This window comes from Mastigoproctus giganteus, chromosome 1 (assembly GCF_048544385.1).
Source record: "Mastigoproctus giganteus isolate SK-2022 chromosome 1, ASM4854438v1, whole genome shotgun sequence".
NCBI classification, from domain to species: domain Eukaryota; kingdom Metazoa; phylum Arthropoda; class Arachnida; order Uropygi; family Thelyphonidae; genus Mastigoproctus; species Mastigoproctus giganteus.
Window position 1 is genome coordinate 245,221,270 of NC_143575.1, and position 15,979 is coordinate 245,237,248.

The 15,979-nt window shown below is 39.2% G+C and overlaps 1 protein-coding gene across 1 annotated transcript in view; it reads right to left on the reverse strand.

Annotated features, from left to right (window-relative positions):
• Positions 1 to 15,979, reverse strand: part of LOC150091724 (uncharacterized) — a 515,450-nt gene that overhangs the window by 172,230 nt on the left and 327,241 nt on the right. The window contains exon 11 of the mRNA XM_090369463.1: positions 15,129 to 15,233. Coding sequence (XP_090225589.1) covers positions 15,129 to 15,233 — 105 coding nt within the window. The remainder of the gene's footprint in view (positions 1 to 15,128; positions 15,234 to 15,979) is intronic.

Genomic DNA, 15,979 nt, shown 5'->3' on the forward strand with positions numbered 1-15,979 from the left:
CGCAACTAAAGATCCTATTGCGGGTAATGACGCTAGTGGGATCATATATGAAATTGAGTTTCCTGATTGTGGGGGAAACGAAACGCAGGCTGCGGGATCGCCTGGGGGGGAACACAATAGCCCTTAAGACTGCAAATTACAGAGGTTCAGCTGTAGCGGAACATGTCTGGGAAACTGGGCATGGCATTACTGCTAAAGAAGCCATGATAGTGGATAAGGCACATGGCTGGAGAGTTCAAGAATATGTTCATCCGAGCGCTACAATCTCAATAGGGATAAGGGCTGTCACATTCATCCGCTCATTGAAGCCCTTATCCTACGAAGAGAGGAACAGTTTAGAGTGGCCCGTCCATTTTCCTGTTCCAATGCATGAGAAGTGAACCATGTGCAGACTCCATAGTTCATGTCGTAGACCTGCTGAGATGTGTGGTACATATAGATTGTCGGTCATCCTGCAACTGCTATAGCTGATGAAGGCAGCTGCTGCCGCCAAAAGCTCCTGTACTAGTGGTTTTAAACAACTTTTATCGCTTTTAATTTTATATATATTTTTTGAATTTTATTCTTGTTATACAACATTTATTTTATTTTGTTTTAATATTTTAACATATAGTTATACAATCAGTATGCATGTATTTTATTTTATTATAATAAAGACGTTTTACAGATTCGAGTCAGTGTTATTTAGTAGCATTACAGATGAATTACAGAGTTCTTGACTCCAGAGGCCTTTTCAATAAAAACATCATAGACCAATCTTAAAGGAAAAAACTACGATAGTAGTGTAAAGGGCATCATTTCAACTATATCTCATATTGTGCTCATTCTTCACGAGTTACCACGTATTACATATTCTCAGTGGGCACCACCATCGCCCCTTTCATCAGTGGGTGGGCAGGCACCTTGGTATTGCAATTATGACATTATTCTTACTTAAACACTATCATGTACACCTTTTGGCATCTCTCATATTGTGGGATTATCTTCACAACTGGGTTGTCTTGTTTGTGATACCAGGGTGCCTGACCCACACACACACAGAAGAAAGGCCAACAAGCCTTGAAATGGTGCTGTCTGGGTGGTGGTACCCACTGAGAATAAGTAACAATAGACTTCTCTATTAGTGAAGCTTTATTTATTAGAGGTGTGCAATACATGGTAACTCATGAAGGATGAGCACAATATGAGATAGAGTTTGAATAATGTCCTAAAGGACATTATTCCGCTACTATCGTAGTTTTTTCCTTTAAGAGTTGTCTATGGAGTTTTCACAGTTATAATTATATAGATAATTATAACTCTTAAAAATATTATGCCCAGTTGCATTTAGTCTTACTTAAACATTAAGAATTTGCAGAGAAAGGAAGCACTAAGTGGCAGTGATCACAGTGTATGGATGTGGGGTCTACTAAAAGATGGTAACTACCATCAGGAGTAAAGGGAAGGGTTTTTGCTTTCATAAATGTGACTACAGGGGCAGAAGTTGATGACTCTGTAGAACAGATATCATCTTTTAAGGGCACAAAAGGTGATATTGTTGTACACATTAATTCTAATGACATTAATTGTACAAGATCTGCGGTTTTAATTAACAAGTACAGGTCAATGTTGAAGAAAAGTGGCAAGATGGGGTTAAATGTAAAAATATTTGCAATCCTACACCCAGCCATGATAGGAGGGAGTATATGATGAGAACCTTGTCAATCAATTCAGCTCTGGAGAGACTGTGCAAGGCTCATGGGGTAGAATTTTTTTCAGCATGGTCTGAAAAAAATGATTATTGCACTGCTTCTATTGGAATGAGCAACAGCTCGGAAAGCAAGTTGCTAGGGATTTCAGGAAATGCTGGGAGTCACGAAACAAGGAAATACTTATTCTAACACAGCCTATGTATTTACTTGTTTCATGACTCCCAGGATTTCCTGAAATCCCCAGGATAGGTGCATGTATACTTGTATGTATAAGAACAGATGCATGTATACTTGTATGTATACCAATGCTAGGAGTATAGTACACAAATTTGATGAATTTGAAGTGCTAGTCAAGACATTAAAGGCAGATATTGTCGAGATATCAGAGACCTGGTGTCACACAGATATAAGGAAGGCAGAATTGGAATTTGGGGAGTACAATGCGTACAGAAAGATGGGAAGGGAGAAGGGGTTATGCTGTTAGTTAAGAAACACATAAAATCTAAGGAAGTGCATCCAACTGATGTTGGTGAACAATGCAATGTTGAGTCTATTTGGTGTGACATAAGCACTGGGAAAGGAAAAGTGAGAATGGGTGTGTGTTATAAGCCTAATGAATCTGATGAGTATAATGAGCAATTGTGCAGAGAAATAGAGTGGGCCAGTAAATTAGAATGTCTGGTAATTGGGGATTTTAACTTTCCAGATATTGACTGGAATTGTGGATTGGTCACTCACACACTAGCAAGACATTTTTGGGTTTATTGGATGACTATTTTCTACAGCAACATGCTCGAGAGGAAACCAGAGGGAGTAATACTCTTGATCTGATTATGATAAAGGAACCACTAAGTGGCAGTGATCACAGTGTACTGATGAGGGATTTATTTAAAGAAGTAATTACCATCGGGGGTAAAGGGAAGGGTTTTTGCTTCCGTAAAGGTGAATAAAGTGGGACCAACTGATGATGTTACCAACAGCAAATTCTAAATGGGAAGCATTCATGGAAGTAATCTTGGAAACTACTAGACTTTTTGTTCTAACTAAGAAATACTGTTCTAGGTTTAGACCCAAAATGGATGTCAGAAGAACTACTACTGAGACTTGTGGCAGAGAAGAAAAATGCATGGAATGCATATAAATTATCAGGTAACACAGAAGCCTAATATATATAAGTTAGTCTGTAATCAAGCAATGAAGGCAGATTATGAGAAATCTTTGCTTCTACACATCCTGTTTTATTTATTCTACTGTTTGTTTACAGGTCTAATCGTGCAGCTTCGTTAAAGGCTGCTCTTAGATACAGAAAACTACTAACTAGTTCCAACTTTTGGGATTATTTAGTCCACATTGTGTTCCTTGGCTGGCTCTTCTATTTTTCATAACTTGTGTTTTTGTGTAAATAATTTTCACGCTAAATTTTCTGCAACCTCTGTCTAATTTATTCAGATTCCAGATCTTGCAAGCTTGGTCTAGAGGTGATGAAACTGATATTCGGGTGACATTCAAGTCAAGTGGACCTAATTTCAACGAAATCCGGACGGTGTGTGACAACCAAATCCTCTACTTGCACCTTCATGAAGGTTGGACTGTTAGTAATCCTGGGTATAACCTTGACGCACAAGCATAGTGTGTGACCACCCAGGTGTGAACCAATGTAAGCAGGGGTCGAGGTGTAGCGCCCATACCACATGGAGGAATGAGGGCCCCACCCCCTGTGTTACCAGGCAATACTAGGTGGTAGATGACTCTCATCAACCAGTGCAATACCACCACTTTGCTTATCAGAGGCCTGAAGTGGTGGAACCCATGTTTAGTCTCCAGAGCTAAGTTCCGGACAACCCTTCCCAATCTCTTCCATCATGCAGTATGACTGATGACCTTTGAGGTTATGATGAACATCATAGCGAATCCAATCTTCCTTACATTTTGAGGATACAGCTCTAAAACGGTGTTTGCAGGCCGGCCGCTAGCTAGTCCACCGGACTGAACCTATTGGTAACTTTTAGGAGGCATCCAGATCAGCTAGTGTATAATCTTGCTACCTCTACTCTGCCAGATAGTGACTGGAGGGAGTCCGATTAGTGTGTATGCGGGGGTACCGTTGAGGCCTCATTATGTGAAGGATCTGGGTATATTCTTACCATGTGTATGCCATATCCAAAAATTTCATTACTTCATACAGCATAAGGAAAAGTGTCCCCCCACTTTTTCTTATGCCTGAATACACCATGAATTGTCAAACTAATAGAGTGCGCTTATCTGCGAAAAGATCTAAACCTCCCAATCGCTTCTTAATTAATTTCACAAATATACGTGGTCTCAATTCTAATCTCAACAATGTCCATTTACATTTACAGTCTGCCAAACCCATTTACTTTTTCTGACAGAATCTCAGTTATCGGTTGTTTCAACTACTGCTCATCTCAGATGCCCAAATTATTCGCTGTATGATTCCTTTCACCTCAAAGGACTGTGCATATGTTCGTTCTGATATTCCTTGTCAGAGTCTAGGTAATTTGGAATCTCCTCTTTTCGATCTTCTCTGGTTTAAAATCTCTCTACCTCATTGTGTAAAATTCGTCTGTTGTCTCTACCATTCTCCCAACTCCACTAATCACGTGGAGCTCTTTGACTTCCTCTCTTTGCAACTCGACTTTCTCCAGTCCAACTTTCCTGATAGTGAGGTAATTTTCCTTGGTGATTTTAATATTCACAACTCCAGCTGGCTTCCGTCTTCTAGTCACACCGACCCAGCAGGTCGAGATGCTGAGGCTTTTGTAATTACTAATGACCTTGCACAGATTGTTCATTTACCTACAAAAATACTAGACAATCCTAACCATCCAGCCAACACATTTGATCTTTTTCGCACAAACGACCCTTTTAAGTAGATGGTCAAAGTGAGTGGTCCTTTAGGCAGATCACAACTTTATTCTTGTCGGTTCTCCAATGGAGCCTTTACCACATGGCTATTCCCAACCTTGTATTGTTTGGCATTACGAGAATGCAAAATGGAATGACCTGCGAGATTTCTTTTCTTCTTTTCCTTGGTCGGATTACTGTTTCAAAACTTCTGATGTGAATGTTTGCTCAGATCGTATCAGTGAAATTATTCTTGTAGGAATGGAATCCTTTATTCCACATTCCACTTTAAAATCTCTTCCTTCATCTAAACCTTGGTTTTCCAATAAATGTGCTAAGGCTGTTCAAGAGAAGAATGTTGCTTATCATAATTGCCTTGTTTCCAATTCTTCAGTTTCATTTTCTGCCTACACAAGATTGCAACAATCATAAAGCAGTTATTAACCAGTCCAAACTAGATTTTGAACAGGCTAAGTGAAGAAAACTTGCTTTTTGCTCTAATGGTAGCCAAGCATTCTGGTCTCTTGCCAACGCTATTGGCTGCGACTTTTGCCCATCTCCGTCCCACCTTTGTCAAAACCAGATGGTTCTGTTGTCACTTCAGCCAAGGATAAAGCTCACCTGCTAGTATCCCATTTTTCTTCCAACTCATGTATTAATGATCTTGGTAAAACACCTCCCACCATTCCAAAGAAGCTCCATTTAATGTCTCCTGTGGTCTTCCGTCAAAAGGATGTCAGAAGGATTTTGACGAATCTTGATGCTAAGAAAGCTCCAGGACCTGATGGTATGTCTCCACTTGTTCTCAAAACCTGTGCTCCTGAACTTACTCCTGTTCTCTGCTGCCTTTTCTCACTTTTTATTCCAAAGGTGTTTTTCCTTCTGCTTGGAAATTTGCTCATATCCCGCCAGTACCTAAAAAGGGTGACAAATCCCTCCCATCTAATTATCGTCCCATTGCAATTACTTCTACTCTTTCTAAAGCAATGGAGAAATCAATTAACTGCCAACACTTAAACTACCTAGAAACCTTCCGTCTGATCAACGATTGCCAGTATGGATTCCGTCAGTGTCGATGCGCTGGTGATATTCTGGCTTATGTTACCCACTTATGGACAAATTAAATGGAAAAGTTTTTTGAAACTTTTCCATTGGTGATGGTAGATGGCTCTCTGTCTTCTAACTTCTCAACTAATGCTGATGTCCTCCAAGGTTCAGTTCTTTCCCCCACTCTTTTCCTCTTGTATATTAATGACCTTCCATTGATGGAAATCTTATCCATAGTTTTACCCATGATAGCACATTGCATTCCACTTTGAGAAATCTTGCTCTGCTCAATCAGCTTCAACTTCTCAAATATCTGCTACTAATTCCTTAAATGCCGATCTCCAGTTAATTCTCCAGTGGGGCAAAGACAACTTAGTTGATTTCAATCCTTCTAAAACTGTCTTATATCTCACAAAAAGGATTCTTCTGCTCCTGTGCTCATCTTTGGTGACACTGATTTCTAGGCAAAATGATATATCTCTTTTGGGGATTACCCTGACTTCTAATCTCTCTCTTGGCACAAGCACATTGCAAATATTGTTTCCTCTGCATCTAAAAAACTTCGTTTTCTCTTTCGCTCTCGGGGTTACTTTTCTTCCAAACAGCTGTTCACTCTGTACAAATGGCAAATCTGTCCTACCATGGAATATTGTTCCCACATCTGGGGCTGTGCTGCCAAAACCTCCCTCAGGCTTCTAGATTCCATTCAGAAGAGGGCAGTTAGGTTAATTAATGACTCGTCTCTAACAGAGTCTCTCCACTCACTGTCTCATAGACATACTGTTTCTACTGCATGCCTTTTCTACAGATACTTCCATGGGCAGTGTTCTTCTGAATTGGCTTCTATAATTCCTGCTCTCTTTCAAAACAGTCCGAACACATGTCGCTGCCAGCCAACATCCATTTAATGTCCAACTTCAAACTAACAGAACCAACTTTTCATCTTCCTCGTTTATTCATTCAACTGCTGTTTTCTGGAACAACCTTCCTTCATACGTATTTCCTGAAAATTACACTCTACAGAAGTTCAAGTCTAATGTTAACAAATATCTTCTTTCGTCTTCTCAACCTCCAACCCAAGCACGGTACTAAGTACTATAGGTTCTAATACATCTCGTGTTTGGGGTTTTCATAAAAAAAAAAAAAAAAAAAGCTACCTTTTAACTTTACAATATCATCTGCATTATTATATGCAATTATTCTAACTAATTAATAATAATTCTATTTAAATTTCACACAAATGGCAAATTTCATCAATCCTTTTAGAAATTCTTACTAAACGGCCCATGAAAATTATAAAAAAGGTGAGATAATAAGTGGAGCCTTGTTTCATTCAAATCTTATAAAAACGTTTTGTTCCCTTAAAAGACTGTCCTTGATGCCATCTCTCTTTATAATTATAATTTTCTTAATGTGTAAATAACTAATGGTATGTTTGTTTTGTTTGTTATTTTGGAGCATTAGCTTGTTTGTTTGTTATTTGGTTTTGTAGGAGCATTAGCAACTAAGACCATATTGCTCTGGGATATGCGGTGGTCATTCCCTGACCTTTTCGCATCCTCCGTATTTGGTGGTGACGGGCTCGAACCCCGGTCTAATCAAGAAGCGTGTGCTACACACTGCTGCTCCTTCCCACCTGGCTACGTAGGTGCCCTGGAGCATTAGCAACTAAGGCCATATTACTCTGGGATATGTGGTGGTCATTCCCTGACCTTTCTGCATCCTCCGTATTTGGTGGTGACGGGCTCAAACGCCAGTCTAATCAAGAAGTGTGTGCTACGCACTGCTGCTCCTTCTTACCTGGCTATGGAGGCGCCTTAACTAATGGTTAGGCATGGGAATGGTTTTAGCAACTTAGTAGCTTACCTTACATTTTTCTGTCTGTAGATTTCTGTTTGGATATTCTATTAGACATTAACTGATTTTTATGCTTCAAGAAAAATACTGTTACAGACACTGCCCTCTTCAGAAATATTTAATCACAACAATGTCAGTGGTGTCTAGACTTGACTGTCAGGTTTATTTCCAAAGCTTTACCAGAAAGAGAAGATCTGAACTCAGTTTTTGTTTTTCTAATGTGGCTAAATATTCTCTCACACGGGTATGAAAACCCAGGTTCCTGAGGTTTGTCACAGACATTGGTCTGGTTTGGATTTTATGGGTGCATTAGCAACTAAAGCTATAATGTACCAGTGTCACAGACATTCTCTCAGGTATGACAAGCTAGGGCTTGCTACCAGGGAGTTCTGCCTGAAGTGAATTCAGGTGATGCTTGCAAGTCAAGTGGACTGAATTTCAGCAAAAGTCCGATTGTTATGTGACAACCATATCCTCTGTTTGCGCCTTCACAATGGTGGCATTGTTAGTAATCCTGTGTAATACCCTTGATTTGCCAGGTCAAGAATGCTGCACCTAGTGAACTCCCCTCTACTTTCACTGAATTAAACCATGGCTTTCACCATCCACATATGTTCAACCATGTGAACTACATCCTGAACTGCAGATAGGTATAGTTTGCTGTAATCAGTAGAATTACAGAAAAAAGTCTCTGAATGTTTTGCACTAATCAAACCTAGCTGAAGGTAACCAAACACGATCTTATAAATCTTATTATTGTGCTTTTCTGTTTAGTAGTAGTAGTAGTAGTAGTGGCACTTGATGCAAGAAAGCAAGTGTAGGAGCTTATGCAGCATCAGCCATAAAAAAAAAAAAAAAAATCACACCATACCCTCCAATTGCCTGTCCAGTTCCTCCTTAAATTTATTTAACCTATCAACTTCCACAACGACAGATGGAAGTTTGTTCCAGCAATTAACCACCCGCTGGCTAAAGGCAAATTTCCACACATCTATTCTACATCTATCCTTTCTTAATTTGAACTTATGTCCCCGTAGGTTCGTATTCTGAACAAGTGGGAGGATCCCATCAGAATTCAGCGTGCTCAACCCATTCAAGGCCTTATAGACCTCAATCAGATCACCGCGCAGGTGCCTAGTCTCCAGCCACTGCAATTTGCAGAACTTAAGCCTCTCTTGGTAAGAGGATCCCTTCATTCCCCTCACCAATCGTATTGCTCTTCTCTGTACACGCTCAAGCAAATCTACATCCTTCCTAAAATGAGGCCTCCAGACCTGTACGCAGTACTCAAGGCGTGGCCTGACCATTGCCTTATACAGAGGAACAATCACCTCCTTTTCCCTGCTAGCAAAATTCCTATATATCATTGACAAAACCCCATGACCTGCCCTAGCAGCCTGTCTACATTGCTCAGAAAACTTCATATTTGACTGCACAATTACTCCCAGGTCTTTTTCATTTTCTACCACCTTAAGTGTAGTACCACACAGTTGGTACGTTTCTCTGGGGTTACTTCTACCCACATGCAGTACTTTGCATTTGTCAAGGTTAAACTTCAGTTGCCACTTCTTAGCCCATCTGCCCAAATTATCTAGATCCTGTTGCAGTAGCACACTGCCATTACTGTCATTAACAACCCTGCCAACCTTCGTGTCATCTGCAAACTTCGACATTAAGCCTGATATACCTTCATCAATATCATTGATAAATATACAAAACAACAGTGGACCCAACACCGAACCCTGTGGGACTCCACTAATAACATTAGTCCACGAAAAGCAGCACCCATTGATTACCACCCTCTGTCTTCTCCCACTTATCCATCCTTTTATCCATTGTAGCAACTTACCCTTAATACCATTCTGCTCCAATTTGTACAGTAGTCTTCCATGCGCAACAGTGTCAAAAGCTTTCCTGAAATCCAAGTATATGATATCAAAATTATTTTTTGCATCCAGTTCCTTTGTGACCACATCATAATAACCAATCAAATTTGTCAGACAAGACTTTCCCTTAACAAACCCATGCTGTGTCTGAATTATTGCTGCAGTCTTGTCTAGATGATCCTGCAATGCATCTTTAACCAGTGACTCCATTATTTTACCCGGAACAGAAGTTAAACTAACTGGTCTGTAATTATTCGTGTCACCCTTCGAACCTCCTTTGTGAATTGGGGATACATTTGCACATCTCCAGTCCGTGGGAACCTCCCCTGAATCCAAGGATGCTCTCATAATTATGGCTAAGGGTTTGCTTAGTTGCTTTGCCGCCTCCTTTAATATAACTGGATAGATCCCATCCGCCCCAGGTGCCTTTCTTATGTTTAACTTCAACAATTTCTCCTCCACTTTGCTCTCAGTTATTACAAAATCATTAAGCACACTGCTACAATTTGATAACCTTCTTCCATTTTCAAACTGTAATGATTCCTCACGTGTGAATGTAGATGCAAAATACTCATTCAGTTTGTTTGCTATCTGAGCAGGATCATCAACAGTCGAACCATCGATGTCAAGTGGACCAATCATATTCAGCCCCTTCCTTTTAGAGTTTATATAAGTAAAGAAATCCTTGCTGTTTTTCTTAGCATCTTTTGCCAAAGATTTCTCGTAATCCGCCTTTGCCTGCCGAACCTCCTTTGTGACCTGATTACAGACTAGCTTATATCTGCTACAGGCTTCTGCGTCGCCTGATAATTTATATGCATCCCATGCATTTTTCTTCTCTGTCACGAGTCTCATTAGTTCATTTGATAACCATTTAGGCCTAAACCTTGAACAATATTTCTTCATCGGTATGAAAAGTCTAGTAGCTTCCACGATTAATTCCTTGAATGCTTCCCACTTAGAATTTACTGTTTGTAACATCGTCAGTCGATCCCACTGTACAGAATTTAAAAACTGTCTGAGACCACTGTACTCCCCTTTACGGAAGCAAAAACCCTTTCCTTTACCCCTGACGGTAGTTACCTCTTTGAGTAAATCCCACTTCAGCACACTGTGATCACTGCCACCTAGTGGTTCCTTTATCTGCAAATTCTTAATACACGAATGATCACTGCTGATAACCAGATCAAGAGTATTACTTTCTCTGGTTGCCTCTCGAACATGCTGCTGCAGAAAACAATCATCCAATAAATCCACAAAAGTCTGACTAGTGTGTGAGTGACCAACCCACAAGTTCCAGTCAATATCTGGGAAGTTAAAATCCCCCATTATAAGACATTCTGATTTACTGGCCACTCTATTTCTATGTACAATTGTTCATTGTACTCATTCGAGTCATTAGGCCTATATCTTATCACTCCTACTCTTATCTTTGCTTTTGCAGTGCTTATGTCACACCAAACTGACTCAACAGTGCACTGTCCATCTATATCAACTGGATGCACTTCTTTTGATTTTATGTTTTTCTTAATTAACAGCATAACACCTCCTCCCTTTCTGTCCTGTCTATCCTTTCTGTACACATTGTACTCCCCAAATTCCAGTTCTGCATTCCTTATATCTTTGTGACACCACGTCTCTGCTATCCCAACAATATCCGCCTTTGATGTCTTGACCAACACTTCAAATTCATCAAATTTATTTTCTATACTTCTAGCATTGGTATACATGCAAGCATACATGCTCCTATGCCTATTCCTTGTTACCCTAACACATCCCATATACCCAACTATTCCAGGATGACTGCCATCCGTCCCTGAAACCCCCAACACCCCCTCGCTCCAGGTCGCTTCTTATTCTAATAGAAGTTGTGCAAGAATCACCTTCACCTCTGCCTGCGGTTACTGTTAAACTATTAGTCTTTGTATCCCCCCAAGCTAGCAGTTTTCCGACCCACCTAACACTGCCTCGATAGCATCAGCAAATATTCTTGCACCCTTTCTATTTAAGTGTATCCCATCCCTGTAGAAGCAATCTCTCCTGTTAACAAGTACAGTCCAGGCTGAAAAAAATTCTACCCCTTGAGCCTTGCACAATCTTTCCAGGGCCGAATTGATCGACAAGGCTCTCATCATATACTCCCTCCTATCGTGTCTGGGCAGAATTGCAGACACTTTCAAATTCAACCCTAATTCTCGGCTTTTTTTCAACAGTGACCTGTACTTGTTGAGTAATTCTGCCGGTCTCCTACTCTTAATATCATTAGTGCCAACGTGTACAACTATATCACCTTTTGTGCCCTTGAAAGATGATATCCGCTCTACAACGTCATCAACCTTTGCCCCTGGCAGACATACCCTGGTCCTGTTCCACCTAAAGCAATGACATAAAGCAATGTTTATAACATTGCTTTATGTCAAAAAATCCTTTAATGGTATTAAGAGTGCACAATACAAAACAGCACTGTTATTTTGCTTCTGTGTTTCTGATGAAATGAGAAGTTCTTTATTTTTTCTGTAAATCCTGGACGGAAATGGCAAACGTCATTGTATACAGTGCTTCACAACCAACGTTGATGAATCCTGAAATGGAAAAATACAATATCACATTATGTTTACAAAAAAAATAAGGATTTAGATTGTCCATTAAGCAACAAAAAACCATTCAAACAACTTTTATATCACTGAATGGATCTAATGTGTTAAAGCATTAGACCACCTTTATGATCTAATGCTTTAACACATTGTTTGACCAGTTCAGTTTCATATGGAGTGGTGGAAGAAAGACTTTCTTGGAACCAAAGGATTGCTCATGACACTGTGCACACCAGGCTGCAACTCAATTCTGTCAAGATATTCTCTTCCCCAGTAGGGCTGCCCTGATGTGCCAGAGGCAGAGAAAAAAGCAAGGAAACAACTGGTGAAAAACCATCTTGCAAACCCAGAAAGAATCCCAGCATTTGGAAACCTCCATAGACATTCCATTTATACTAGTCATACTTGATCTTCTCTGACGCATGCTTCACATTTTTTAGTCTTCTTTAAATATAAACAGAGTGCAAGAAGAATCAAGGTTAGATATTTCCTTATAAAGCACCACAACTTTCAAACTTTTTACTTGAACTATGAAAAGACACCACTATTTTTGATTGTGCTTAATTCTTTGTAAAGAACAATCAAATCAATAGCCTAGGGATATTCTGCAACATGAATAAGTGACATATCTTTTGCTATATGTGGAAGTTTTGCAGTTGGGATCCAGTAGATTCTACTCTTTTAAATGATATGTCAAGAGTGCTGCACTCAATTAGACCCACGTCCCTCATGAAGTCAACCAGTTTTTGCTGATTGGAGAAATGTGGCCCTTTACTGAACAGGCTGCTGAGGTGTAATCCCATTTATCTTGTTAGCCAAATTTGTCATCGAGTTCTCAAGCCCTTTCTCTGGAAGGTGGAGTAATTGTAGGTGTGTTGCACCAGAACAATAGAGGATGGTATGCTGAGAGCTAGCTTTTAAATCCACTTCTTTTACTTTTATATAGCTGCCATGTAAAAATAGCAGTCATCATGATGATTGTGGGTGCTCCCCCTATTCGAGGTTTAGCAAAATGCACATATACTTATGCACTGTGGTGCCACCAACATTGTTATGCTTCACTTTACTTGAGGGCGCTGACACTCTTTAGAAAATACAGCTGCTAGTTACAGGCTCCGAAAAAAACGAAAAGTGTTTGCTTTTTATTTACATAATTGTTATTTTATATTGTACTTAATACATAGTCTTATAGTTCTAATTATGCTGGTTATTTTTATTTTAATTTATATAAACAGTTTTTGTAGATATACGTAATACTTGATAAAACTGTTAGTCCATTCAAATCTTGCAGGCATTGTTTTTTGAATACAGTGATAGGGAATTCAAATTTTTAATTGAGGTAGCTAGGTAGCTCTAACGTATAATTATAGAAACAGTAATATGCTTCACTGTTTCTATTAGATAGCGTAGTATTGACATTTAATTTAATTTATTGATCTTATTAATTTAAAATATCATGCCCCAAACCAGAGCAGCAAAGCAACGGGCACAAAGTGGCAGGAGTGCTGTGACTCGGGGGGGGAAGAACTGAGGGGGGCGATTCTCCAACGCATCACAGCCTAAAAAATGTGCAACTTGTGAAATGTTTGCCGAACTATCTGGAACTGAACACGATATTGCCATGGTGGATGTCTTTGTGTGTGCGCGCGATGTAAGGAGTGTAAGGAAATCAGGCGACAACTCAGCGTTGTTATGGGCCTATATGAGAGTTTGAAGGACAGGGGTGGATGCCCTTGAAAGATCTAAATCGAGGGGCCCATCAGGCTCTCAGCTGCCCACATCAACGCCAGAGCTTGCACTTGGTCATCACGCAACACAGCGGCAACCCCCAAGACAGATTGCGCTGGTCCCAAAGGAACTAGTAGTTGTTGGTGACTCTATTGTCAGGGAAACGGGGAACATCCTTTGTAAAAAGGATAGGTGGAACAGGACCAGGGTATGTCTGCCAGGGGCAAAGGTTGATGACGTTGTAGAGCAGATATCATCTTTTAGGGGTACAAAAGGTGATACAGTTGTACACGTTGGCACTAATGATATTAAGAGTAGGAGACCGGCAGAATTACTTAACAAGTACAGGTCACTGATGAAAAAAAGCTGTGAATTAGGGTTGAATTTGAAAGTGTCTGCAATTCTGCCCAGACACGGTAGGAGGGAGTATATGATGAGAGCCTTGTCGATCAATTCGGCCCTGGAAAGATTGTGCAAGGCTCAAGGGATAGAAATTTTTTCAGCCTGGACTGTACTTGTTAACAGGAGAGACTGCTTCTACAGGGATGGGATACACTTAAATAGAAAGGGTGCAAGAATATTTGCTGATGCTATCGAGGCAGTGTTAGGTGGGTCAGAAAACTGATAGCTTGGGGGGATACAAGGACTAATAGTTTAACAGTAGCCGTAGGCAGAGGTGAAGGTGATTCTTGCACAACTTCTTTTAGAATAAGTAGCGACCTGGAGCGAGGGGTGTTGGGGGTTTCAGGGACGGATGGCAGTCATTGTGAAACAGGTGGGTATATGGGATGTGTTAGAGTAATTAAGAATAAGAATAGGTGCATGTATACCAATGCTAGAAGTATAGTAAATAAATTTGATGAATTTGAAGTGTTGGTCAAGACATCAAAGGCAGATATTGTTGGGATATCAGAGACGTGGTGTCACACAGACTGCTGAATTTTTGTAATTTACTGAAAAAAGCTGAATACAGGATATTTAGGGTGTCCTGACAAAGTCAATACAGGACGCTGGACAAAAATCATTAAATACAGGGCACGTCCTGTACATGCAGGATGCCCAGCAAAGGTCACCCAATGCCTAAAGCATATTAAGTTTGGATAACTTGGATTTCACCGCATGCATCAAATATAGTCTGCCTCTCTGAATGGCTGTTGAATATATTAAATCACAAGCCTACTTTATTATGAATCAGATAATTACTTGATAAAACTATGTGATAAATGGAAAAATTATCACTGAACAGAAAAACATATATCTTATAACAAAAAAAAAAGAGAAAAAAAAGTGAGTTCTAACCATATACAAATAATCAAAATTGTATATGTAAAATATGCATGTTAAAATTCATGGTAATTTTCTGATAACAAAGATAGCGCATTTTAAAATTATAGTATTTATTGAACAATATCAGTCACACTTGTGTTAAATTATGACCATGTAAAATAAAATTGCCTTACGTGTTCACATGGAGGACAAAACCAATCCCCATCAGGAATAATCATTAAAGGTGGATTGAGACAAGCAGTATGATAACCGGCATCACATTTATCACAAAGAAGAATCTGAAATTTACAAAAAAAAAAAAAAACCTGCAATTATTAAAATTTCTACTAGATAAATACAGGTCCATAATCCCTTATTCAAAATTACAAAAGGCTCTGAAAACTGAAAGTTTTTTTCTTGGAGCATTACTTGTGTGCACAACATAACCCAAGCAGGTGAGAGGTATTAGTTGCATGCACAAGATATTTGTATTCTATTATAGATGGGCCATATTAATATGATAACCCAGACAATAATATATACACAGTTGCATTCTACATTGTCTATGTTGCCACATTATGACAATGATTAATTGGTGGAATTTTTAAATATTTATTAAATACTACATTTAGAGAAGTGTACATTTATGACTTCTAAAATTTAAAAATTTTGATGTAAAAATATTTTTATTAATTATAAAGCTTTTACGTTTTCAACATTAGACAATAATAAATATTATTTTTAATATGAACAGGAATTTTTAAATTCTTGAATAGCACTAATATACATAATTAAGAAATATCCATGTTATTAGTATCTTATCAAAGACCACAAATGAACAAAATCTGAAAATGTTTGTTTCCTGTCTACGTGCTTATACTGCATGCTATCGCATGGTCACTGTCTCAGAACTGCTACCAGTCACAAGTGTCTGCTGCTCTCTGATATATACACTATATATACTTTTTTTATATTTTTTTGATTTTGAGTTTAATTTCACTGTGAAAAACAATTGTAGATATGCAGCAGCAAAATTAAACTATAG